Source organism: Pipistrellus hanaki (genome assembly GCF_964339955.1).
Source record: "Pipistrellus hanaki genome assembly, chromosome: 15".
In the NCBI taxonomy this organism is placed as follows: Eukaryota; Metazoa; Chordata; class Mammalia; order Chiroptera; family Vespertilionidae; genus Pipistrellus; species Pipistrellus hanaki.
This window is the reverse complement of record NC_140517.1, coordinates 17825885-17850529: the sequence shown is the minus strand read 5'-3', so window position 1 is coordinate 17850529 and position 24645 is coordinate 17825885. Positions and strand designations below refer to the sequence as shown.

Genomic DNA, 24645 nt, shown 5'->3' with positions numbered 1-24645 from the left:
AAGTCGGCAGAAGGGTGTGTTTACCAAAACACATGAGGATGGCTTGTTAAGGACACTGTCCCTATTTTTATCCTGTTGATATATATTCATCAGACTCTCCCAATAGCTTAGCTAGTTCCCATCTTTGACTGCCTTGGTGTTTATTGGCTTAGGTAACTACTTGCAGAGTAATTTCCCTCTACTTCCTCGCTATGTTTATACAAAATGAGACATTTGTTGGGCGCCTTGAACTAGACATAGGGAATACACAGCGGTTAAGACACAGATCAGGTCTCGGGTCTTTAAGGGATGTAAGAGTGAGTTTCGGTGTGTGGATGCCATTCTTTGGGAAGCGCATGGGCTGGTGCAGGGAGCCTTGTGTGAATAGTTGGCAACACAGGTTACGTGCTGCTCTCCCCCGTGCCGCGTTGCAGGAGTCACTTCAGCTATCTGGATCCCAGTTTTCTCATTTGGGAAATGATTTTCCCGAACTCATGCTAAACTGTGCATCCCACTGCACTCCATAGCGCTGTTCTTATGCACTTTAATGGCCCCTGAAATCCCACATCAGCAGAAGGACTTTCTCATCTTTGCAGCTTCCAGGGCTGACTTAGTACCTGGGACATCGTAGATGCTCAAAAAAACATATTTATTGGATGAAGAGCTTCCAATGATAAAATTCATTTATGCATTTAAAAAGTAGAATCTTTCCAAATTGAAAAAAAAACACCACACCATACATAGATACAATAAATAAGTTAAATGACAGTAGAGTTTCTAGGACCAAAGTCAGGAGTGACAAGCCCAGAGACCAGCCTCTTCAGACCCAATTTTTGCTTCTGTCCCAAACCATAGTTGTAATCTCTGAAATGCCCAGGCTTCTAAAGGACACATTTAAAAACCACTGGATTTCATCATCTCTTATAATAGAACTAGTCTTAGAACTGGGTTGAGCTGAAAGCGGAGTACAGTGAACAGCATTTAAAGTGCTGCCATTTGATCTCCTGATTTGCATTTGAGGAATCAACATGGCTGCTGAAATGCTTGCCTCTCCCAAAGTGAATAGTTTACACAGAAGAGGTTTCTGACCAGTTGGTTCACAATAGACTCACTCGTCTGAGAGAACAGCAACTTGCCTTCCCAAGGTGGTGCGATTCCCAGCCCTTTTGCTTATTTCTGATCGTTTTCTAGTGCGAGGAAGGCAGGGTGATGCGATCCTGGGAGTAATGGACTGCTGTCAGTCAGCCCCAAAGACAAGGTCTTCTGCTTCCGCTTATGTTTTATCTGTCAAAGCTGCGCAGAACGTCTTCATAGGGAAGCTCCGTCCAAATGGGAAACAGACCCTTAACTTTTATCACCCAGTCGAGCGCCCGCCCAGTTTTAAAATGTAGTCTCTCTTCCACACACGCGTTCTCCTGGGAACCTTGGCTTTCCGTGTGTCCGCAGTGGCAAGAGCTGCATGTCAACGGACACAATGCTGGGAATTCCTAAGGATAACCGAGGGCTTATAGGATTGTCTTAGCTCTTAAAGATGGTATGCATTCATGAAGTTCATCCATCAGCATCTCATTGAGAAATGCACCCATGTGTGTAAACGAGTTGGACGAAAAGAGCTCATTTTCAGGGCCCTGTGTTCTATCTGTGCATTGCTCCTGAGGGAAAGACTCCTCAGACACGTGCAGACCCAGCACCAAAAGAAGTCAGCATTGAGCTGGCCGTCACACCCATCCTGGGTCACTGCAGGTACCTAGTTATTGTCAACTAGATCATTTCCACATTTTCTTACTCAGCTCCTTCCACACACATGAGCCTGGGATAAAGTCTAAGGAATTGGTCACTGAACCAGTTCACTGTCCATCATCTGAAAGATTTAAAAGGCAGCTTCTATTTCTATAGTCTTTAGGCGATCATGTATAGACCACCACATTGTTTAGTTTATTGGGTTTGGGAAGACCAAGAAAAACTAAGCATGTTACTTCCACACCCCACATTGAGTGGGAGTGTGTGTGTGTGTGTGAATTGTGTAAGGAATTAAATTTTGAAGTGGTAGAAATGTGGAAACTGAAGATCAGAGTTGACATTTACACATGACTTGTTGAAAAATAATCATTTAATCAGCAGTCCACACAGATGTGCTGGGTTTTTGAGTGTGGCTGAAAACTTGATTTATTTTTTTCCATTTTGAGATAAGTAAGATATGGATCATACAAGGCCACCGACTCTTTTTTTGTTTGTTTGTTGAAGCACTATGCAAAGGGCCTGTCTAATATATATAATTTTAGGGGGCCTTGACAATAATAATTAAAAGCACAAACATTCTTTTTTTTCTTGACTAGCTAAGGTGCCCACTTAGAGATTATACATTCTCTAGAAGTGACTGAGATGAGCTTTTCTCTCTCATCCCCACAATCCCACCTCTTTCCTCCCCACCCCATTTCTTCTTCTCCTACCATCTTTCTCTTTCCACGTCCTCCCTCTTTTCCTCATTCTCCATCTGTCTCTGTTTCTCCCTGTCTCTGCTTCTGTCTCATACTCACACACACAAAAACAAGGAATGAGTCACATTCTCTATCAAGCTGTCTTGCAGTTGGAGGGTCTGAGGAAATTCATCATGAGTGTTTCATTATGAAGTAACTCCATCTCCGTCTGATTAACGCTGATTGGGAGCGACAAGATGACACAGGTTGCTATTCTAAGACTGAAACGTGATCCCCTGTGTTTGTACAGCATTCCTTCTTTTTCTAAAAGTCTTAAAAATAAAAGCTCTCCTTCATGTTAAGGCTTTTCCCCCTCTCTGTTAAGTGGCAAAGGGGGTGTTTAACTCTTTGAAATTCCCCAATTAATAGGAGGGAAGAGTCCTGCAGGGGAAGCGGACAGCGGCCTTTGTAATGACAGTAAGTGAGAAATAGGTTAACCACAGGCCAGTTTCGAGGCAGAAAGAGACATCTAAAGAAAATTGCTGTAATAAACAACTTCCTCCGCGCTCCGGCGAGCGGAGATGATGGAGTGGCGGGGGACCAGGTGGCCGGGCACATAGATCAGCGTGCTGACAGTGTGTGAGCCGCGCCGACGGAGCCGTGCCTTCTCATTTAGCCCCTTCCCTGGGACCCCGCCGTCTGAGTCCGCCCCGCCCCCGGGGAGAGGAGCTGAAATGAATGAAGATGAGCCTCCAGATAAACTCGGCGTAAGGAGACTAGCCAAGGAGCAGGGACTGAGCGCAGACACAAAACACAAAAGAGGCAGAGACGTAACGGAGGGCTAATGCAGAACAGATGATCTAAAGCTCAGACTCCGGGGGACACTTCACAGAGGTGCTTTGGCGATGCCACGTCATTTGTCTAGAGAGAGTGCCATGTGCTGTTCGCCGTGCAGGCTCCAGCTCATTCGAGGCAAATACTTGGGTGACGGGTGGGAGGACACTCTTTCTCTTCACCAAACCCGAAGGAATCTTGATGAGTTGAATTAGAGCTGTAGTCGGGGTTCCATGTGTCAACCGCACCTTTGAAGCTGCCTAACAGATGGCGTTTGCAAGTCCCCGTCAGCGTCTCTGCGTTGCTGTCTCCTGTCAAATCCGGCTCACTCACACTTAATAGCAATGATGATCCCGGTCTTGCTCCTCCGGCTTTGAAGCACACAAAGGAGGCAAAGACAGCTGGCTGGCTGGCTGGCTTTCCCCATCGCCGGGGCTTCCAAAAACCACAGGAACATACATAAACACGAATCCACGCCACGGAAATGTCCCTTCCGGAGCAGGAGTCCGCGTGGGGCGGGTGGGTGGTGCAGTCCGTGACTTATCAGGAGGGGCCAATCTGTAACACGTATTGTGTTTCAGTGGCTAAAACAGCAGCTAAGTAACATGTCTAAATAAACACAGGGGAACATGAATTCAGGAGATTAAAAATCATGGATGCTTAACTCAGACGTTAGCATGTTCACGAAATAAAATGTCCCGGGTTGGAACCCAGTAGCACTGTGTAAGTAGTACAGCATGCTCTTGAATCCCGCTGATAAGACCTTTCCAACAGTTGGTACAGTTTTTAGAATTTTGTTAGAATCCTGGACACCAGGTTTCATAGCTGGGGAGGCAGTGTCGCGAGAGTTAAGATGCTGGGTTTTGGAGTCAGGGATATTGGAGACGGGGGGTCCCATGCTTCTGTTTACTAGCTTGGCGATCCTGTGGATTGGCTTATTGGTTTATTCCTCTACTGAAGTGGAATCTTAATAGTACTATCTTTTCCTCATAATCTTAACAACTTTAAATGAGATAATGCATGCACAGTGCTTTGTCTGGCACACAATAAGTGCTGCTATTGGTGTTTTGTAAACCATCTATTCTAATAAAAAGATAATATGCTAATTAGACCAGACATCTTCCATCTGTCCTTCTGGACAAAACCATGGTGGCAGGGCCCAGGCAGAGGCAGTTAGGAGCGATCAGGACAGCAGGGGAGGGCAGTTAGGGGGTGATCAGGCCAGTAAGCAGAGGCAGTTAGAGGTGATCAGGCTGGCAGGGGAGCAGTTAGAGGCAATCAGGGAGGCAACAGGCAAGCAGTTAGGAGCCAGCAGTTCCAGATTGCGAGAGGGATCCCTGGCAGTCAGACATCCCCGCCCCCCCCCCCCCCCCCCCCGACCCAGATTGAAGAGGGTGCAGGCCGGGCTGAGGGACCCCTGCTCCTGTGCACGAATTTCATGCACTGGGCCTCTAGTCAAATATGTTACTGAAGACAAGAAGCAGGCTTTCTAGCATACATTCAATAAAAAGCCAGTCTTTCCAGCCCAGGCATAACTGGTGATTTCCATGGGAGGATGAGAACATCCCCCCTCTCTCTTTCTCTCTCTTTTTTTTTTTAAGGCCTAAATAATGAAACAAATACAAAGCTAGTTGAAGTCATTTGTAGTTTTAACACTAAAAATTAAACATGGGAGCAAAAGAAAGAAGGCTATTTACCAAGATTACTCAATGTGTCCTTTGTTTCAGCTGTGTGCGACCAAACCAGGAGCGCCGCCCCCCCTCCTCCTGAGGGCAGTTGGTAGCATCCAGCCCCCGTCTGTGGTTTTCCAAACTAAGAAGCTGTAAATTTTATAACCCTGCACCCTGTGGTCAGAGCTGCTGAGTGTTGTGTCTGAAGTCAGGTGGTTCGTGTGTTCAAGGTAGACATTAAACAGCTCTGCTGAGGACCTGGAAGCATTTAAGGAGGTTGCTTGCCAGCTGTAAATTAGAGACCCAATGCCAGTTGGCTGGAAAATTCTCTGGACTAAGACCAGTTAAGTAGACGGAATCGCCGGCGGTCTTTCCAAATCTGTGCATTGAGCCGCGCTGCGTTCCCGTCTGACAGGCAGTGCGGGGTGGCCGGGAGCAGCGCTATTGGGATGCCGGGACAGAGATGGGGCTGGCATGTGACATTCCCGGGACCCACAGGGCATTCATCTTCTCCGCTGGTGCTGAGAAGAGTTACGGGCTGCTCCTGACAAGGTCACTGACAATGTTTTAAAATAGATGTGAGGGGTGGGGATTATTTTCAGATTATGCATTGCCCCAGCTGTGTTCCTCGGCATTCGCAGAAGCAGTCAAGAGTCCCAGCTGTGTGGTTATCACATGGCACCCAAACAGTCCTCCCACATCCCAGGTTCTGGCAGGACCAACTGTGTCAAGATGATGGTCACGGTCATCCAGAGGTATGTAGGTCTGAACAAACCCCCAATACCATCCAGGAAGAGCAGGTGCAGTCATCCTTAGACCACAGGGCCACTTGAAATGTGGAAACTTTTAAATTGTGCCTTAATACTGCCGCAAGTGAGAAAACCTCCATCCTGAGATTGGGCGGAGCAGGCTTCATGGATGTGGAATCTGCAAAGCCACGCGGGACCTCAGGTTCAGGCGGGCCCTGTGTTTGGTTTCATGCTTGGCTGTCACCAACTTGAAATCCTTAGTAATTTTTTAAAGTCCAGGCTTTTTGAGAATCTCTATTCTATCAGCCAGATGGGCAGTCTGTTTCCAAAGGAGATGGGGAAAATAGGAAAAAGGAAGAGATAAGACTGCAGCTGTGTGGTCTGTTTCTCGTCACCTTTCTCCTCAATACAAGATAAAGAAAGGGGCAGAGATGTACCTTCGTTCTCAAGGAGCAAATAGTGTGTTACTATTGCCAAAGGCTCATCTTTTATATATATTTGGTCTTGGCATCTATTTGTTTAATTACTATCTTTAAGAGGTTTCTAGGAGGGGTTGCTACAATAAATTCCTAAGTCAGCATTCTGCTAGTTCATACAAATATTGTCTCTGATCACACATAGCAGCTGTCTGTGGATGTATAGCTGTGTAGACATTACAGTCGGGCTTTGAGTCATTTGATTTTTTTAAAGTTTTTAAAGTCTTTTATTCATTTATGATTCATTGAATGCTTAATATGTTCAACAAACAAACTATAAACAATAGATCCTTTATGCTACTGGCTATAAAACTATAACATTAATACAATGATATCCAGCTCTATGTATTTTATGAGGTAGTAATTTAAAGTTGTCTAATCCTGCAAACAATTACAGTAAATTGTGTAAGTTATTTCTCTCTTGCTTTGGCTGGGTAAGAAAATGCCTAATTACCTTAACTAGAGGCCTTGTGCACAAATTTTGTGCACCTAGGGGGGCATGTCCTTCAGCCTGGCCTGTGCCCTCTCACAGTCCAGGAGCCCGAGGGGGATGTCCAACTGCTGGCAGGAGAGGCTAGGCTAGAGCCCAGCTTCTAGCTGAGTCATACTCCCCCTGTGGGAGCACACTGACCAGCAGGGGGCAGCTCCCGTGTTGAGTCGTTCTGCAAGTTCAGTCGATTTGCATATTAGCCTTTTGTTATATAGGATAATATGTAATGGATTAGTTGTCTTCTTGCTATTCAGTATTCTGTTAGCTACTATTCTTAATTGTTGCTCAATAATTTTATTTTTGTTTGAGCTATGAGGGAAAGCACATGGGAAACTTAATTTAAGAGTTTGTCCTATTGAGGTAAATAGAAATCCTCAAAGAAAACTTAAGTTCTCTTTCATTGTTTGGTGGCTTTTTTGCTGAAATCATCCACAGCATGCTTTACTAATAACAGCTAGTAAGCTTCTTCAGTCATGCGATCCTTTCCCCCAATTTCACAGCCCTGTTGGATTTTTCTTTGCAGTTGTGTAGTACCTTGTTTTTACATTACGGTATTATTTTTGTGTGGACTGCCTCATTTCCTCCACTGGAGACTAGTAGATCTCTCCTCATCTAGAGAGGGCCATGACTGTGAGAATAAGAAGAGGAGATGTAGCTCAGATCTGGGCAGCCACGGTGGCCTAGACAAAGGGAAACATGGTCAGAGTTGAGATTTGTTGAAAGTAAAGATAACACCATTTCTGGATTGAGTAGCTGTGGAGTGTGAGAAAGAGAGAGGAGATCAAGGTGCCACCAACTTTTCATTTTGGCTTTTATCATTGGAAGGATCAGGTTGCCATTCTATGAGACTGGGAAAAACAGGGAGGAAAATCAAGAGTTTAGTGTTAATACATTGATGCACCTTTTAAACATTCGGGTATAGATAAATGAGAGAAATGGTCAAGAAGTTGAAGGTCACTTTGATATTGAATAGTTAGGAGATAAGGAGAATTCAACAAAGGAGACTGGTAATGAAGGTCAGTGAGTCAGGAGAAGAACTGAGAAAATAAAACGGTTCCTGGTGGCAAAGGAAGGAGGAAGTCATTAACTATGTCCAGTACTGGTGACTGGTTGAGTAAGACGAGGCCTATCACCTACTGAACATAACAAGGTGTTCTGGAAAGAGCAGTTGCAGGGATGTGGTGGGAGGGACACCTGATAGAGAAGAATCAGGGACTAGTAAGGAAAGATATGGAGATAGAGAGCAAAGGCAACTCTTGGAGGAATTTTTGCTACAAAGGGGAAAAATGGAACAAGAACTGAGGAATACATGAAGATATTTTCTTTTCTTAATATGAGAGATATATTAGCATATTTGGCTGCATGATGGGAATGATCCAATTGATTGGGAAATTGAAGGCTCAAGAAAGAGTGGGCAACTGTAGTAGTGATGTCCTTAAGCTGGTGAGGGACAACCTGGACTAACACCAGAGTCAGAACAAGGCACCCTGGGTAACAGGAGAGTGTGGGGGTACAGGTATAGAAATGGGTTTGACAGACAGAGATTGTCTAAATTCTCTTGTTTGTAAGAAGGTGATTTTGATTTTGATTTGATTTGATTTGATTATTATTTATTATTATTATTATTATTATTATTATTATTATTATCATCATCATTATCATTGGCTTCCCTGGAGATCTGGGGAAACCTGACATCTTGGTTTTGCTTGTTCAATAGTGATGTCACTTTGATCTTCACAGTCTAATTTTTTTTTTTCTTAAATGCATCCTGCTGTTCATAGCAACATTTAAAAATGTTTTATAGTAAAACCACATGCCATGCATGGCTTAAGTTCTACAATCTGTCTATAAGATGAAAGTAGATTATGTTTTAATTCCCTTTGAAAAGTTGTTAAACCACTGTTAAATCACCAGAATATAAGTCCTTGAAGTCCCCAAAGCAAGAACTAATGTTTAATTTTCTTTGCATTCCCATTAGGGATCACTTTTCCCTGTGACAGTAGGAGCCAGAATTTAGTTTGAATGGAGGGAGAGGGGGATGATTGGCCTTAGGAAGAGGAGAAAAGTAAGTGGATTTCTTTATCACACTTAACACTTGAATATGCCTTCCACACACGCATGTGTGATGCAACGCCAATACTGTAATAGTATGTGCCTCATGAGTTTTTGCTCCCTGTAACTCTTAGGCAGTCCCTGTGTTTTCCTGCACATACATGTGATACACTGCATTATTTTCTCCACTACACAATCTCTCCAATCCTACTGCATATGGAAAATAAAAACCCAAAGTGTTGCATTAGAGATACTATATCCATTGAAGGAGAAATTTGAGTTGAGAAATCAGTGACCATCATGAGGATCTTTTGAATGTAAAACTTCTCACAATTCTAGGTGGATTGTGAAAAAAAAAAGTGTCTGTTTTACTTAATAGCACTTGAAGACATTTACAGAAACACTGAAACAATCTCAAATAAGGAAAGCACACTGTGTTCAAAATGTATGAAATGTTATAACACAACTAGAGTCCCTTGCATGAAGATTCGTGAAAGAATGGGCCTTCCTTCTCCTGGCTGCTGGAGTCTCCTTTGCTCAGCCAGAGTCTTCTTTCCACCTTCCCATGCTGCCCAGAGGCTGGGGCAGCACGCGACACCTGCATAACTGTGATGACAGCACTGCCCCTGGCCACTCAGTAGTGCCTGCATATGCAAATTAACCCACCATATTTGTTGGGTTGATTTGCATACTCCTAAATGGCTGATGGGCATCACCAAGGTATGGTCAATTTGCATCTTACTCTTTTATTAGTGTAGATTGGATATATGATTCTAAGAACCTTTGTATGTAAATAAGAAAAGCAAAGACAGAAAAGGTCCTCAGAACTAAAAATCCCTTAGGACATCAATTTTAAGAAGGTTTTCATTGGTGACTAATAGAATTTGGTTATTTGTCTATTTTAATGGTCCTATTTGTTTGCTATTTTTGGTTTTGGTTCTGAATGGGGGTGAGAGGAACAAAGATCCATCTATTAACATTTATTTCTTTCTGAGAGGCACCAAGATTTGTATTTTGTTTTGTTTGTTTTTTTAATATATTTTTATTGATATTTTACAGAGAGGAAGGGAGAGAGATAGAGAGCTAGAAACGTCGATGAGAGAGAAACACCGACTAGCTGCCTCTTGCACACCCCTTACCGGGGATGTGCCCGCAACCAACATACATGCCCCTGACCGGAATCGAACCTGGGACCTTTCCGTCCACAGACCGATGCTCTACCACTGAGCCAAACCGGTTTCAGCCAAGATTCGTTTTGTTGCCCAATAAATAATGCCCGCACCATGGAATCTTTTGTGTAAGCCATTATATCCCTGGATCCACTTACGCTAATAGCAAAGTGGAAACCATTTTGTAGCATCCTAAGGAGTGGTCTGGTTTAATGGAGGTCCTTGAACAGCCGCCACCCACCCAACTTTAATTGAGGTGGGATCCCACCAGACAGAGATAGAGCCAGAGGTTTCTATATTTAACTGGAAATCTGCTTTGCTTCTTGGGCACGAATGCCCAGTTCTGGTGGTAAAGAGTTTTCCACAAGACTCATGGGGCAGAGACAAGCAGCTATTTATATTCATGCTTCAAGCTTGAAAGAAGAGAAGAATAATGAAGAAAGAGAGATCAGGAGGGAAGGCAAATATTTGCCCTCGCCCAAAACCAAGGTGACATTTTGCAATCTTGAGATATGTTTTATTGGAGGTCCCAAGTTGTTCTGTTTTAAGCTCACTCACTAGTCACCCATGTGACCTGCACGGGGCCTTAATTTTTTTTTTTCCAGTGAAAAAATAGCTACATTATAAAGTGGTTAGAGGAATGTTTTGAGATAATGCATAGAAAAAATTCAGCAGGCTGCCTAGAATGTGCCAGTAAATTATTGCTCTTATTTTAGCATCTTATAGGATCAGATTTAGTTTAAGTCTCTGCCCTTTCTAGTGCTTGTTTTACTTATTTATATTTATTTATATAAAATCAATCCCTACTTCTGATGACTTTTTTTTTGGTCTTATCTGCTGCTCATCCTGGTACACAATTAACACATTCTCTTTGGTTAAGACCTCAGGACTTTCTTTCCTTCAATATAATGTAAAACATTTTTTGTTTTATTAATGCAATTATTTTTATTAAATGTATACCTAGAGTTGAGGGTTGTGGGCTTATGGCAAATGTCAAGTCAAGTTTCTCTAGGTAACATTTATCTTAATCACAGTTTTGATGAAATGGCGTACACATTTTTAAGTGTCATGGGAAAACTTTAAGTCAACATACACCATACTTGGGAACAATGATGTGAACCAACTTTAAGGTCAAAATGTCATACAAATATCTTTACCGTGTTCCGCGAGCTCTCTGGAATTCCAGGGCCTGACCTGCCTCTTGGTCTCTGATTTGTGTCTTACGCTGTCCAGATCCTGATGCAAGGCAAAAACCCGGGCATAGCTTGGAAGTACACACTTCCCAAGGCCACCAATGGAACTCAGCCCCTTGGCAAGAGACACACCCACGCCTGGAGCACCCTGCAGACCCCATGCTCCGCCTCCTGCGGTGGAGGTAAGGTGACTTCTTACTCCACCTTCCACGTCTGTCCTCAAAACAGGTCCTTCCACGCCAGGCCTCTTCAAATTGTGTGGTTAGAATAAGCACCAAAACAAGTGTCTTCTTTGGGAACCATCATGTAAGAAACAAATATCATTGCACTATCTGAGGATTTTCCTATGTAGAGAGGAAACGATTCTCACATCAGCCACAACCCAGACTCAGAAGTTATACACCAGAAATGTATAGGAGGAAGAGAAAAAAAATCTATTCACTGAATGTACGCCTCTGATGAGAAGCCCTGAAATGAGCCTGGCAAGGAAGGCATAGGATGCACTGAAACAAACAGAATCAGAGTCCTAGCTGGCAGCTACAGACACATACATATTTAGTGGGCGGCACTTCTGTTCGTACATGTATCACACACTTATGGAGGTAGAAGGTGCTTCATGGAAAAGCAGAATCTTAGTTTCCACGCATAGCTCGCCAATGGCTCTTCCTTGAGGAGCATTTCCATTTGGTATGTGCAGTGAGAGTGACAGTTGGTGGATGTTTTCCCTTAAAACCGCCCTACTTTCAAAGGGCTGTGTGTGTCACTGTGCGGCTCTAGAACCTACAGCTGTCTTGAAAGTGAAGAAGCTACACGTTAAAATGATTAAGATGCAAAGACTATTATTTTGGGGGGAAATGGGATTCAAATTAGTTGCAGATTTCATCAAAAGGAGGCAATCTCACCCAGTCTATAGATTTCTGTATCCTAAATGCAGTATCAGAACTCTGGTAAATCAGAAGCTATGCTTGCAAACGAAACTGAATTGGTTACCTGTCATTTCTACTATGTAACTTTCGATGTCTTGTTAGGTTACATAAGTGTAAAGGCCATTTGCTTACGAGATCAAAATACTCAAGTCAATTCCTCATTCTGCAATGCAAGGACCAAGCCAGCAACTGAACCCAAAGTATGCAATACGTTCTCCTGCCCTGCCTAGTAAGTCATATGGAAATGCTTTCTGGTGATATTAGTTCTTTATGTGTCTTCACTGTTGGTGTGAGATCATTAAAGCCCACATGTCAATGCTTCTGATCAAAAGTAATGGTACGATAGATAGATAGATAGATAGATAGATAGATAGATAGATAGATATAGATAGATAGATTGATAGATAGATAGATATAGAAAGAATGCCCCCAAAAAGTAATAGAAGAAAGAAGGTAGTTGAGGTTAAAATATAAACTTGAAAAACACAAATTGGCTTTAGAAACTCATTTAACTCTGTCTATGCAAACCTAACTTGGGCTATAAAGTTAGTGGTGGTTTTTTTTTTTTTTTTAACCTATACATACAGACTCCTCTTCTCTGCACTAAATCAAACAGATATTTAAGTAACCCAGATTCCTACACTAGTTAAGGTTGCATGGGGTTGTGCGCTTAACTTTTATATAGTTGTCTAAGAATTTGGAAAGCAGACCATGAAACCCCAAATGCAAATTACACAGTAGCAAGACGCAAAATAAAAAGAAAGGGGTAAGAGGCCAAGTGGTAATCCACTCCTGATGATGGTAACCTATGGGGAGCTCAGAGGGTGTGTTTTTGGAGGGATGTTAGCCACACTATTGTTTGAACAATAATTTTAAGTAATCTTCCCAGCTAAATGGAGACTTTTCTCGTGTGATTTATCTTCTGCCAAATGTATTTATATAGAATTGACAGTTTCTTCCAAAGCAAGGTTGTGTTCACTAATGTTTCAGATCATCTTAATAAGTAGTGTTTGCTTTGTGGTAATGCTGTGAGTTTATACAACCTTTTATATACACACATGTATTTTTTTAGTGTATCTGTCATCGTTTGGGGCTGTAGCTATGTACCAATCCCATAGGCCCAATAGTCAGTTTTTCTCTTAGAATCTGGAACCAGCCAGCTATATCCTAAACACACACAAAAAAAGAGAAACTTGGGAGCATTTATGGATTTTACACTTTTGCTAAGAAATATCTGGTTCTAAGAAATATGTGATTGTCAGACAGTGTCAATGACCCTCATGGAGTAACTTCTCCTTTAGTGGTGTGTGTGCATGCATGCATAGGAGTTATATGCTTGAATGGCAAGCTGTTTCTTATTTTAAGCCTCCTTCCCATCACTGGTTACCTCAGCCAGCCAAAGGGACTCCATTTCCATACACATCCATGAAAAGAGAGAGCCAAGGTCCTGTCCGACTCCTAAGATGCCCCTGATGACTCCGTGTGAAAATGATACTCTGCAGTAGGTTTGCTGGCTATTTAAAACTAGAAAAATGCCTCACAATGACTGCCAGAGTGGAGTGGAGAAAGGGGCACAGTCTTCTGCGGCCTTCTTCTTCACCCTATTACTTCTTTCTCATTATTTTCTGCTGTAATAATGGGGACTCTCAGGGGCTATTCTTCACTAGGGATCTACTAGGAATGAAGTTTAGACTTAGACTATTAGAGCTAGGAGGAGAAAGGAATTAACCTGAGCCCTTATTTCCACATGGAGCCATCATGTCCTATGCTTACTTTCTGTATGCCAGCTCTGAGCTGAGGACTGAGATGTGGAAATGAGTAACTTGAAGCTCTTGCTGTCAATGAGCCCTCGGCTGAATGGAAGAGATGGAAGTGTAAAGATACACCTATAAAAACAAGTTTACATAAAAAAGCAGCAAGGGAGAAGTGGATGTTGTAGGAGTCTTGGCTCTGAGGGAGGGGTTGATAGGGAAGGAGGCTCGATGAGAAGTAAGCCTGGGGCCCCAATGTGGGGAATCACGCATGTCACACAGAGAGTATTTGTGTTATACTTCATCTAATACTTTTACAAAATTATCTTTGCCACATAAAGGAAAGAGATTTTATTTGGTAGACAATAAAATGCCATCTTGATAGACAATGGTTGAAGCTACTAATAGCAAAACATACGTTTTCTTTACATCTTATAAGATACAAATAATTGTACAAACATAAATTATTTGATACAGTCTTTCTTTAAATAAGATACTATGGACTACCTAATGTTTTAGAATGCATATAACCCTAGAATCCATGTGCTAAATTCTCTGCCGAAAGGTCTTTAATTTCTCATGTCAGGCTTGTGGAGGGGAAACCAAAGGAAAAATCTATAGGACTAGGAAAGGTGAGAGAAATGCAAAGATATATAACAACATATGTCTTAAAATGATATCTGGAACATTGGTAGAACAAGCCAAGTTTTAGACATTGCTGCCGGGATTCAGATGTAGGTATTAAAAATCATATCTGCTAGGTCTTTATGCTAGGCCTTAAAATCATAGTATTTCAATTAATCAAAATTAGCTGTTGAAAAGTATTAGTTTCTGTTGATTACCCTTTAAATATAAATCAATTCTCAGACCATTGTGAAAAAGCTGGCCTGGTAATTTTTAAATAAAGAACACCAGGTCTGTCCCCAACCCATCAGTAAATTTTAAGACTAATCATAAAAGTAGCTGATTTGTCTTAGACATTTCCTCCTTAGAATTTCCTCTGTGAGAAATTCTCTGAATGTACACCTGTCTCTTGCATGAGCACACTTGTGTACACACACATATGCACACACCTCTCATGGATCCCTCTTCCATTACTCTCGTTATTGTAGTTTATATGTTTCCTAATAGCATGGCAATTATCAGAAAGTATTGTCGGCATTTGTTCACATGTCTGCCTCTTCACGGAGTTGTAGGCTCCTTAATGGAAAGAACATTGCCTCATTCCTTTTTCCAACCCTAATGCCTAGGAGAGTCCCTGGCACAAAGTTAAGATCCCAAGAAATTTGGCTGAATGAGTGGGTTGCTCAGATTTCCAAATGGCACGCGTTTCTTGCCCTGCAGAGGGCAGGAATGTATTTTTCTCCCGCGACTCTGTGGTGACTAAGTGACTCCCTATAACTGGACCACGTGAGTGTGGGCTCCAAAATCTGCGAAAGAAGCATTAGTATGCATGGCCCTCGTTGGTTCTAGCGTTGCCCTAAGGCTTTCATCAGGTGGTTAATCTTTCATAGGAACTTGCTTTGAAAATGATGAGCCAAAGCCTCCGCTCCATTGGAAGTAACTTTGCTTTTCGCTGGCAGCTGGAAGCCAGGCGACTGGAGCGTGTGCAGCAAACCGTGTGCGGGGGGCCAGCAGAGCCGGAAGATCCAGTGTGTGCAGAAGCAGCCCTTCCAGAAGGAGGCGGCGGTGGTGCACTCCCTCTGCCCCGTGAGCACGCCCACTCAGGTCCAGGTCTGCAACAACCACGCCTGCCCCCTGGAGTGGAGCCTCGGGCCCTGGTCTCAGGTAACCGGGTCAGACACGGAGCCCCTGGTCTTGTTCCCCAGGGAAAGGGAAGGTGACAAAAACATGCAACATTTTAACGTTTTAGTGACTTTTTTTATTCAGCCTGCAGTTTGGGATCCTTGGATCTGTGGTCGGCAAACTGCAGATCATGAGCTACATGCAGCTCTTTGGAACCCTTGAGTGTGGCTCTTCCACAAAATACCATGTCCTGGGCGAGCCTATTTTGAAGAAGTGGCATTAGAAGAAGTTTAAAAAATCTGGGTCTCAAAAGAAATTTCAATCGTTGTACTATTGATATTTGGCTCTGTTGACTAATGAGTTTGCCGACCACTGCCTTAGACGTCCAGAAATTAGAGGACGTTTAGACTAGACTAGTGAGCACAGCTAGACGGGATTCGAGTGTCAGAGGAATGGCCCATGAATCTGGCTACTGAATTCTCCAAAGTGAGTGGGAAAGACAAATACAAAGAGAGAGGCCCAAAGGGACAGCTAACTCTTGCGTCGATGGCCTACAGAGAGGAGCGCGCCTACCGTTGGCTATTGTCACCAATCCCCGGTGAAAGACACAAGGTTTTAAAGCTGGAGGAAGCACAGAACTGCCTCTCATCTACACACGGGTTCTCAACTGGGGGACTGATGGTAATATCAGGAGACATTTGTAAAAAAATATATTTGATGTTTTACAGAGAGGAAGAGAGGGAGAGTTAGAGAATCATATATCAGCTGCCTCTTGCACACCCCCTACTTGGGGATGTGCCCGCAACCAAGGTACATGACCTTGACCAGAATGGAACCTGGGACCTTTCAGTCCGCAGGTCAACGTTCTACCCACTGAGCCAAACCGGTTTCGGCTCAGGAGACATTTTTGATTGTCACAATGGGGAGGAGGCATGGGTACTACGGGTGAGAGGCACACTGGGACAGCTCCCCAAATGGTGCTGATGGTGAGAACTCTGCTCTGTAACAGCCCAGCCTCTGCTAAACCGCAGCTGGCAAGACAATTTTAGACAATAATAATCAATTCAGAGGTTTTCTGCCTGAATGAGGAAGCCAGATAGCAGCTCCTGCCCACATTTCTGCCCTGCTCTCTCTTAGGACACAGAATATCATGGAGGGTGTTGATTTCGGATCAAGTTTAATAGTGCACGACCCTGTCCCCAACGGAGACACCCCACCTTTGGCCTTGGCTGCACTCACATGTGTAGAGCGATGCCTCCTTTTGTGCATTTAATGAGAGGACATGATGGAAAATGTTTTCTAATGTTGGGAGTATATCTCCTAGGGGGTGAATGTCTTGGAGCATGCATAGATGAAGAGAGAGGGATAGAGAGTTAGAAACATCAATGCAAGGGAATCATCGATCAGCTGCCTCTTGCACACCCCTTACTGGGGATGTGCCTGCAACCAAGGTACATGCCCTTGACCGGAATCGAACCTGGGACCTTTCAGTCGGCGGCTCTATCCACTGAGCCAAACCAGTTTCGGCCATAGACATAACTTTTAAAAGGAGAGTTTCGTTTATCTATCGCTGAGGGCAGATCTAAGCAGTATGTGGCACTGTCTGGTCTCTCTCTGCAGTTAGTACTTATCATTTACAAAAGGAGAATCGGAGGGCTGTTTGAGCACATTGTGCGGGGCGGGCATGGATCGAGAACATGGCGTTCTCCGTGGAAAGGAGCCTCCGTCCGTGGTGTTTGCCCCAGATTTCACACGGAAATATTTTGGGAGAGTGTTTTATTTCTCTTTCCTGACTACTAAAACCAACTATGTCTGAGAGCTTAAAAGTCATTTGCAGCCAGCATGCCAACAGCATTTTTCTCCTTCACCTCCAGTGTTCCAAGACCTGCGGGCGCGGGGTGAGGAGGCGGGCCGTGCTGTGCAGGAGCGCCGCCCAGGCCGAGGGCCTCCCCGAGAGCCTGTGCGCCGGCACCCCCAGACCGGAGGCGCAGGAGGGCTGTGTCCTGGGCCGCTGCCCCAAGAACACCCGGCTCCAGTGGGCCGTCTCCGCGTGGAGCGAGGTAGGACTCGCTATTGCTTCTGGGTCTGGTTTGCTTTCATGCTCAGCTTCTCCACCAGCAGCCAAATGCTCAGCGCTTCTTTCTGTTCCACACACATCTGCCAGGTGCCTTCTGACTATTTTCATTCTTCCCGGCTGATTTCTGCATCAGATATTGATAAAGCACAGATATCGATAAGGCACCCATCACGGTGTTGGGGCAAAGGGAGGCACAAATCCTCATCAAGTGCTGGGATGGAAACATGGGTAAGGGATGCAGAGTCCCCCTCCCGTGGGACAGCCTAGGCCCACTCAGCCCAACAAGGAGGAATCCGTGTCAGAAGACAGTTTGCAGGGAGTGAGAGCCTGGATGACAGGCAGGAATCAGGAGGAGGTGGGGGGGGGGGCTGGGGGGAGAAGATGCCGCTCCACACGGAGGGGTTCCCCACGCAGGGAGAGACTAGAACCCCCTTGTTAAGGATGGAGCCGGGGGTGCTGGAGCTGCAGACATCGGGGAACAGACTGCAAATCTACCCTTTAACAGTTTAATGGGCCCCCCAATGTTTAAAGAAGGGGAATCCATGCAAATGGGCAGAGGCCAGAAAGGCGCTCGCATTGGCATCAGAGTAATAAAGACAAAGGCGGAACGTGGTTCAGGGAGAGAGAAGCGGGACCTTTCAGAGTTCCTAGAGAGGCCCCTGGGACCTTCAGGAATACGTGGGCAAGGCGTAGATGCCTCCTCAATTTCTGGAGTGGGCACCTCTGTGGAGTGCACAGACACAGGAATCCTGAGGGAAGGAGCCAGGCCAGACAGAGTCGGGTACCTGGGAGATAGGTGTCTGCTCGCAGGAGTTCAGGCTGGCGAGGTCCCACACAGGAGGGGTTTCTAGCGCACCAGCTCTGGCTCTTGTCCATCAGCGCCCTTCTACTCCGCCTCAAGGATAAGGGTAGAGCAGTGTGTCCTTCTCTCCCTTCCTCACGCATTTCCTTTGAGAGGTACTAAAACCCTGGCGGCTCCATGCTTGGCTTGCCCCTCCCTCACAGAGCTGCTGTAAGTATGAAGCTCAGTGCCATTCTTCATTGTTTGATTGTCACAATGCTCCTCACTCGGTTCATCGAGGCCCTCCGCTTCATCCCATACTCAACGGAAACACATTTTCTCACACTGCTTTCCTCAGCCTCCATCCTCCTCTCTCTCCTGCGGCAGACATCATTGGGTTACACCTCAGCCGCGCGGGGCAGGGTAAAAGCATAGGGTTGTTCTTCCCCTCGGCACAGACCCCCGAATCCTTGGGCCTCGGGTCGAGCTGCACATCTAAACACACACCAGCCAGAGACCCCGACTCCAGCCCCTGCCACCCCACCTTTGGCCTTGGCTGCACTCACATGTGTAGAGCGATGCCTCCTTTTGGGTTGTTGGTGCTGATGAGCCCTGTGGCTGGTTCTCCCGTGGGGCATGAGGGACTTGGTGCCCTATCGGTGGGATCCTCGCGTGCGTGTGGCTGACCCGCCATCACCCCACCCCTCTAACTTTGGGGGGACGGTACGTCGCCAGGGCACACCCCCTCGGCAGACCTGACAAGCTCTGCTCGCTGACACCTCCTCCCTCTCTCGGCTCCTAGTGCTCGGTGACCTGCGGGCTGGGGGTGAGGAAGAGGGAGCTGAAGTGCAGCGAGAAGGCCTTCCAGGGGAAGCTAATAACCTTCCCGGAGCGACGCTGCCGCAACATTAAGAAGCCACACCTGGACCTGGAGGAAGCCTGCGACCGAGGGGCCTGCCCGGCGCGCCCCGTGTACAACGTGGCAGCTGGGTGGTACTCATCGCCATGGCAACAGGTGAGTGCCCCCCGATGGACGGGGTTTGTATTTAAGTGAGGTCCAAAAAGGGGGGGCAGCCCACCAAGGGCCGCTGGTGTAGACCTGTCCACATGTCAAGAAAAAAGGGCTTCACCGCCTGTGCAGCCAGGGAAGGTTATGTAATCGGAGCCTCCGTTTTTGACATCTACAGAAAATGAGAAGATAATGTCTTACAAGGTTTGATTTCTTTTTCACAACAGGTAAATTGGATAAATCACTTAGTACCCAGCTTATCACACAGTGCCAGCAGTTGCTATTAAATCCACCTCTAGCGTCTCTATATTCTAGAAATGCCCCTCATGGTCTTGACTTGTTTGGTTCTTATGTCATGTTGTCATATTTCCAGATAACATAATAATAGCTAATGTTTGTCAAGCCCTTGCTATTCATGATGCTAAATGCTGTGCACGCATTTGCTATTTTCTCTCTCCCACTGCATCCCTTCAGTGGTCTTATTGTGTGTCTTGCGGTCCCTGTTTTGTGGGTGAGGCTCAGAGGCGGGCACCTCAGCCATGGACCCCAGCTCGTTTAGCTCAGCAGATGTCACTGCCACCCTCTTTCTCAGAAAGCTTCGATGAAGGTTGGGTCACTTTGGTGTCTGTTTTTTAATATATTTTTATTGATTTCAGAGAGGAAGGGAGAGAGAGAGAAACATCAATGATGAGAGGGAATCTTTGATGGGCTGCCTCCTGCACATCCCCTACTGGGGATTAAGCCACAACCTAGGACTCTTCAGACAGAAGCCAACACTGTATCCACTGAGCCAAACCAGTTAGGGCGATTACTTTGCATCACCTACTCCAACCAATAAGAACCAAAGTCCGAGAGAACACTGTTTTGGTCCTTTTGGGGCACAGCTTTTCAAAGCACTTGTTGGCTTGAGACATGCTGCCCACACCTCACCATGAAATACGGGGGGTGGGGGGGGAGTATGTGTGTGCCAGGACAAGTATGTCTATATACATGTATTTGTGTGCATATATTTTATATATACACATGTACATGTATGTCTTCGGTAGACCCTTGAACAAGATGGGTTTGAATTGTGCAGGTCCACTTATACGAGGATTCCCCCCCACCCCCAATAAATACTGTAAGTGTATTTTCCTTATTTTCTCCATACATTTTTTTTTTGCTCTAGCTGACTATTGGATAATACAGTATATCATACAAATAACACAAAGTATGTGTTAATCAACTATGTTATTGATAAATAGCTAACTGCTGACCAGAAGCCTTAAGTAGTTAAGTTTTAGGGGAGTCAAAATTATATGTGGATTTTCAACCACACAGGTAGCTAAGCCAAGTTGTTCAAGAGTCAACTGTGTATGTGTGTGTGGGAAGTAAAACATGGGGAAAAGGAAATTAGCATGATGGCATTTAGTACATAGGTAACCACACAGATATAGCACCTAGCCAATTGGATAGGTGCTAGGTGCTATATCTGTGTGGTTACCTATGTATTAAATGCAATGCCTGTTGCTATGGATTGCTTTTATCATTATTTTATAGTTTTGGAGATTGATTCTTTCAAGATTATTTCAGTCAGTAAAAACTGCCAGCATGCCAAGTGTTCCCTTGCCTGATGTGCTACGAGGGCAGAGCTTAATAGCTGCCACCAATGGCCCATAAGGCCTAAAATACCTGCTATCTTCAGTTCATAGAAAAGTTTGCATACTCCTGGTTTAGATCAGCGGTCGCCGACCTCACAGACCACCAGCTGGTGTAGATAAAATAATGATCATACAGCTATGTTTGAATTTGGAGCTAATTACAAACTCACACTCTTCCCACCCTAAATACTATAGTCTATATAGTGATAAAGTTTCACCTGTCTGCAATTAAAAAAAAATAGTGAATTTCAAAAAGCAAAAACAAAAAATAATTTAAAGGGGGATGTCTTTTTCCCCTGATATTTTATTTGTTTGTTATGAAATAATCTGTTCAGACACATGAAAATTGAACAATGCTAACAGTCCTTGTGAGTCATCTATTTTTTAAAAAATTCTAATCAGACAGTAACAGCATTGACTTCTGGGAAGCACCCTATCCCTCATGCTAATGATGCTCTGGGTGCCCGGCCAGATTCCTTATTTCTTACGCTGCCCTAGTTTTGAACTATCCCCTCCATGGTTGCATCTGCAGAGATTATTTGGAATTCTTAAACTACAGGGATTCATTGCCTAGATGTGTCTGTATTTGTTTCCGCATTCTTACGGCGGCTTCTGTATTTCTGGAAGCTCTCTTCTTTATGAGTCACCTAACTGGGAGACCCACGCTTGGGTGAGACAGCGTTAGCCTACGACCGTTTTAATCCGATCCACTGGCTCCCACGTTAGAAAGACTGTGGGCCGCAAGCCCATGTACCTGGCTCTGGACGATGTATCAGCAGGCACCTTGGGCACGTCCTGAAGCCCGGAGACCCTTTCTCTGATGTCACTGACGCCTCCCTCTTCCGCAGTGCACGGTGACCTGTGGCGGAGGGGTCCAGACCCGATCCGTCCACTGTGTGCAGCAGGGCCGGCCTTCCTCCAGCTGTCTGCTCCGGCAGAGGCCTCCGGTGACACGCGCCTGTAACACGAACTTCTGCCCAGCTCCCGAAAAGAGAGGTAAAGAGGACCCCACACTCCAGTCACTTTTACTCATGTTCTGAGAATGCCTCACACCCCACCAGACCCGGTTGTGCAGCTGGTACATTCCGCACGTCTAGGGGACGCCATTCCTATCAAAGGCCACGTGAACGGCGCTCCTTGGGGGTGTACAAGGCACAAACCCAGCGGTTCCCACTCGGCAGGATCTCATACGCAGGGGAGATTTTGTGCTATGATAAGCCTTTTTTTAGTCATTAATTCTCCGCCAGGGAGAAATGGTAAACACTGTGCCAGAGATTGTATAATCAATGGTAATGCAAAAGTGCACAAGAATTGCCCTCAACGAACTCACATTTTAACTGAGAAGACAGTTACATTACAGTCCAGCCCAGTGACTATGTATTGTCCTAGGACTATGGTCGGCAAACTGCAGCTCCAGAGCCACATGCAGCTCTTTGGTCCCTTGAGTGTGGCTCTTCCACAAAATACCACGGCCTGGGCAAGTCTATTTTGAAGAAGTGGCGGAAGTTTAAAAAATCTGGCTCTCAAAAGAAATTTCAATTGTTGTACTGTTGATATTTTGGCTCTGTTGACTAATGAGTTTGCAGACCACTGTCCTAGGATGACAGCTGACGTGTTTTCTTAGTTCAAATGAAGTGCATGTATGCTGATGGGAAATTCAGTGAAGGAACTACAACCATTCCTCATTCATGCAACTTATTGACAAACACCATGAAATATTTTTCAGCCTAACCAGATTTCCTTGGGCTGAGTTTTCTCTGAGTGTAATCACAGCTTTTTCCAAGAGTCCCCAATCTCTCAGCCTGCACTTGCCAATTTGCGGTAAATCAGATTCAGGACAGTCAGTCCCTTCCCATCTGAATCTACATTGTTGCTTACCTGCTTGATAGCCTTCGCTCCAGCACCACTTTCCCTTGCTCCATTCCCTCCTGCTTATCTGAGGTTTGGAGGCCAGAAAGCTAGTCCTGTAGCAGCTCCTCACCTCTAGGCAATGCCAGGATTGCACACACCTGCAGCCTTTCTCGTCAGAAAGCTTCTGAGGGAAAAGTGCACACACATTGAGCATGTGGTCATGTTTTCCGGACCATCTCCTCCTTCCTCCACTATCAGTGATTCCAAATTTCCACCCTTTAGTCAGATGGCTCCTGAGCTCCAGACACAACCACACAGGCAAAGATTAGGGGAGATTAGAAGAACCACATCCTGGGGCCTCGTTGGCCAGTGTAAGAACTACCTTTTACTCTGAGTGGCTGGGAGCTAAAGGGAGAGTCTGGGGCGTGGGTTTTACATAAAATGTCTTACTTTTTTTTTAAAGGATCACTATTAGATGGGATTTTTTTTTTTTTTTTTTTTTTTTTGTAGAAGAACAAATTTAGGTAGTTCTGAATCACAGAAAGGTAGGCTACAAATTGGGAGCTTTGTATGCTCTGACCAGAGGCACAGGGGAGAGCCACTGGAGGGTGAATTCAGAAGGCACATGAATAGACACCTGTGGGCGGTGTGTAGTTTTGAGTTGCAGGTAAAGGCAAGTTAAGGCTGGCACAGAGGAGGAGGAAACTATCCCAGCTGTGAATGAGAACATGTTTGAAGTCAGAACTCCTCGAGAATCCAGTGAAACGACCGAGCCTTAATTCCTCAAACACGCACTTATGTTTACATGAAGAACATCTTACTTACAATTTTGTGCCCATTCTGTATCTTGTGAGGTGCTTCTGGGTAAGAATTCCTGTTGTACAGTGTCCTGCTTCTAATTAGTAACCACATCTGTTCTACTTGAACAAAGACGTTAGAAAAGACTGGTATCCATTTGGTTGCAGATTGGCTCTGAGACTTATTTAAACTTAACAGAGTATTGCAGATGGGCCTCCATTAGGCTCCTGGTTCCCCAAAGTAACGCACGGACCAGCGGCCTGTGTGTCAGAAATATAGAATCCCAGCACTCACTATAGACCTTTGGAATCAGAACCAGTGGTTTCACGAGATCCTGAGGTGATTCTGAATGGGCTGTTCTAGGCACTTCCCTGGGGTGTAAAATGGGGAGGATCAGATCATCTCTGGCTAGATATGACTCTTTTTTCTTAACATCCACTCCCCCCACTGGCTTAAATTTTGCTAATGGTCATAGTCCCTTTTGATGTCTTAATGCTGCTTTTCTCACCCTCCTATCCAAGTCCTAATGGATAAGAAGAAATGCCACTCAGAAGCACAGGCAGGTAGATCCAAGTTCATTAAACCATAAGCCTTCACCTTAAGAGACTGAGCCTTTTCCTAGCATGCTAACTATGCTTTCTCATTGCAGAGGATCCATCCTGTATTGATTTCTTCAACTGGTGTCATCTAGTTCCTCAACATGGTGTCTGCAACCACAAGTTTTATGGCAAACAGTGCTGTAAGTCATGCACAAGGAAGAGCTGATGCCCCTCCCCAGCTCCTTAGGGCCGGGGTCTTACCTTTCGGACCGAAGGCTGAGGACTCCTCACGGGTGATTGGCAGTGTTGAGGGGCCAGCTCTGAAGAACAGTCCGGCTTCTTTTTCACTTCCCCAAAGCACATGGTACTCTGAAGCACTTGAAAATGGGAAGCGATGACAAATCTGACTCATGAAACACCGTTGATTTGCACTGTTAATTGAAAGAAGTGATGAATCACACTGAGATACGTCAATGTGAGAGTCTGGTCAACTTTGGG

The 24645-nt window shown here is 45.0% G+C and overlaps 1 protein-coding gene across 2 annotated transcripts in view; it reads left to right on the top strand.

Annotated features, from left to right (window-relative positions):
* ADAMTS18 (ADAM metallopeptidase with thrombospondin type 1 motif 18) overlaps positions 1-24373 on the top strand; it is a gene marked incomplete at both ends in the record, with an annotated part of 122521 nt that extends 98148 nt beyond the window's left edge. Inside the window, 7 exons of one of the 2 annotated variants that reach the window (XM_084905342.1) lie at positions 11070-11205; positions 12058-12184; positions 15290-15494; positions 17327-17512; positions 19113-19325; positions 21808-21955; positions 24258-24373. In XM_084905342.1, the coding sequence (XP_084761468.1) occupies positions 11070-11205; positions 12058-12184; positions 15290-15494; positions 17327-17512; positions 19113-19325; positions 21808-21955; positions 24258-24373 (1131 nt within the window). Of the gene's footprint in view, positions 1-11069; positions 11212-12057; positions 12185-15289; positions 15495-17326; positions 17513-19112; positions 19326-21807; positions 21956-24257 lie in introns of both variants that reach the window. The other variant, XM_084905341.1, reaches the window with a different exon arrangement.
* Between the last annotated feature and the right edge of the window lie 272 nt (positions 24374-24645).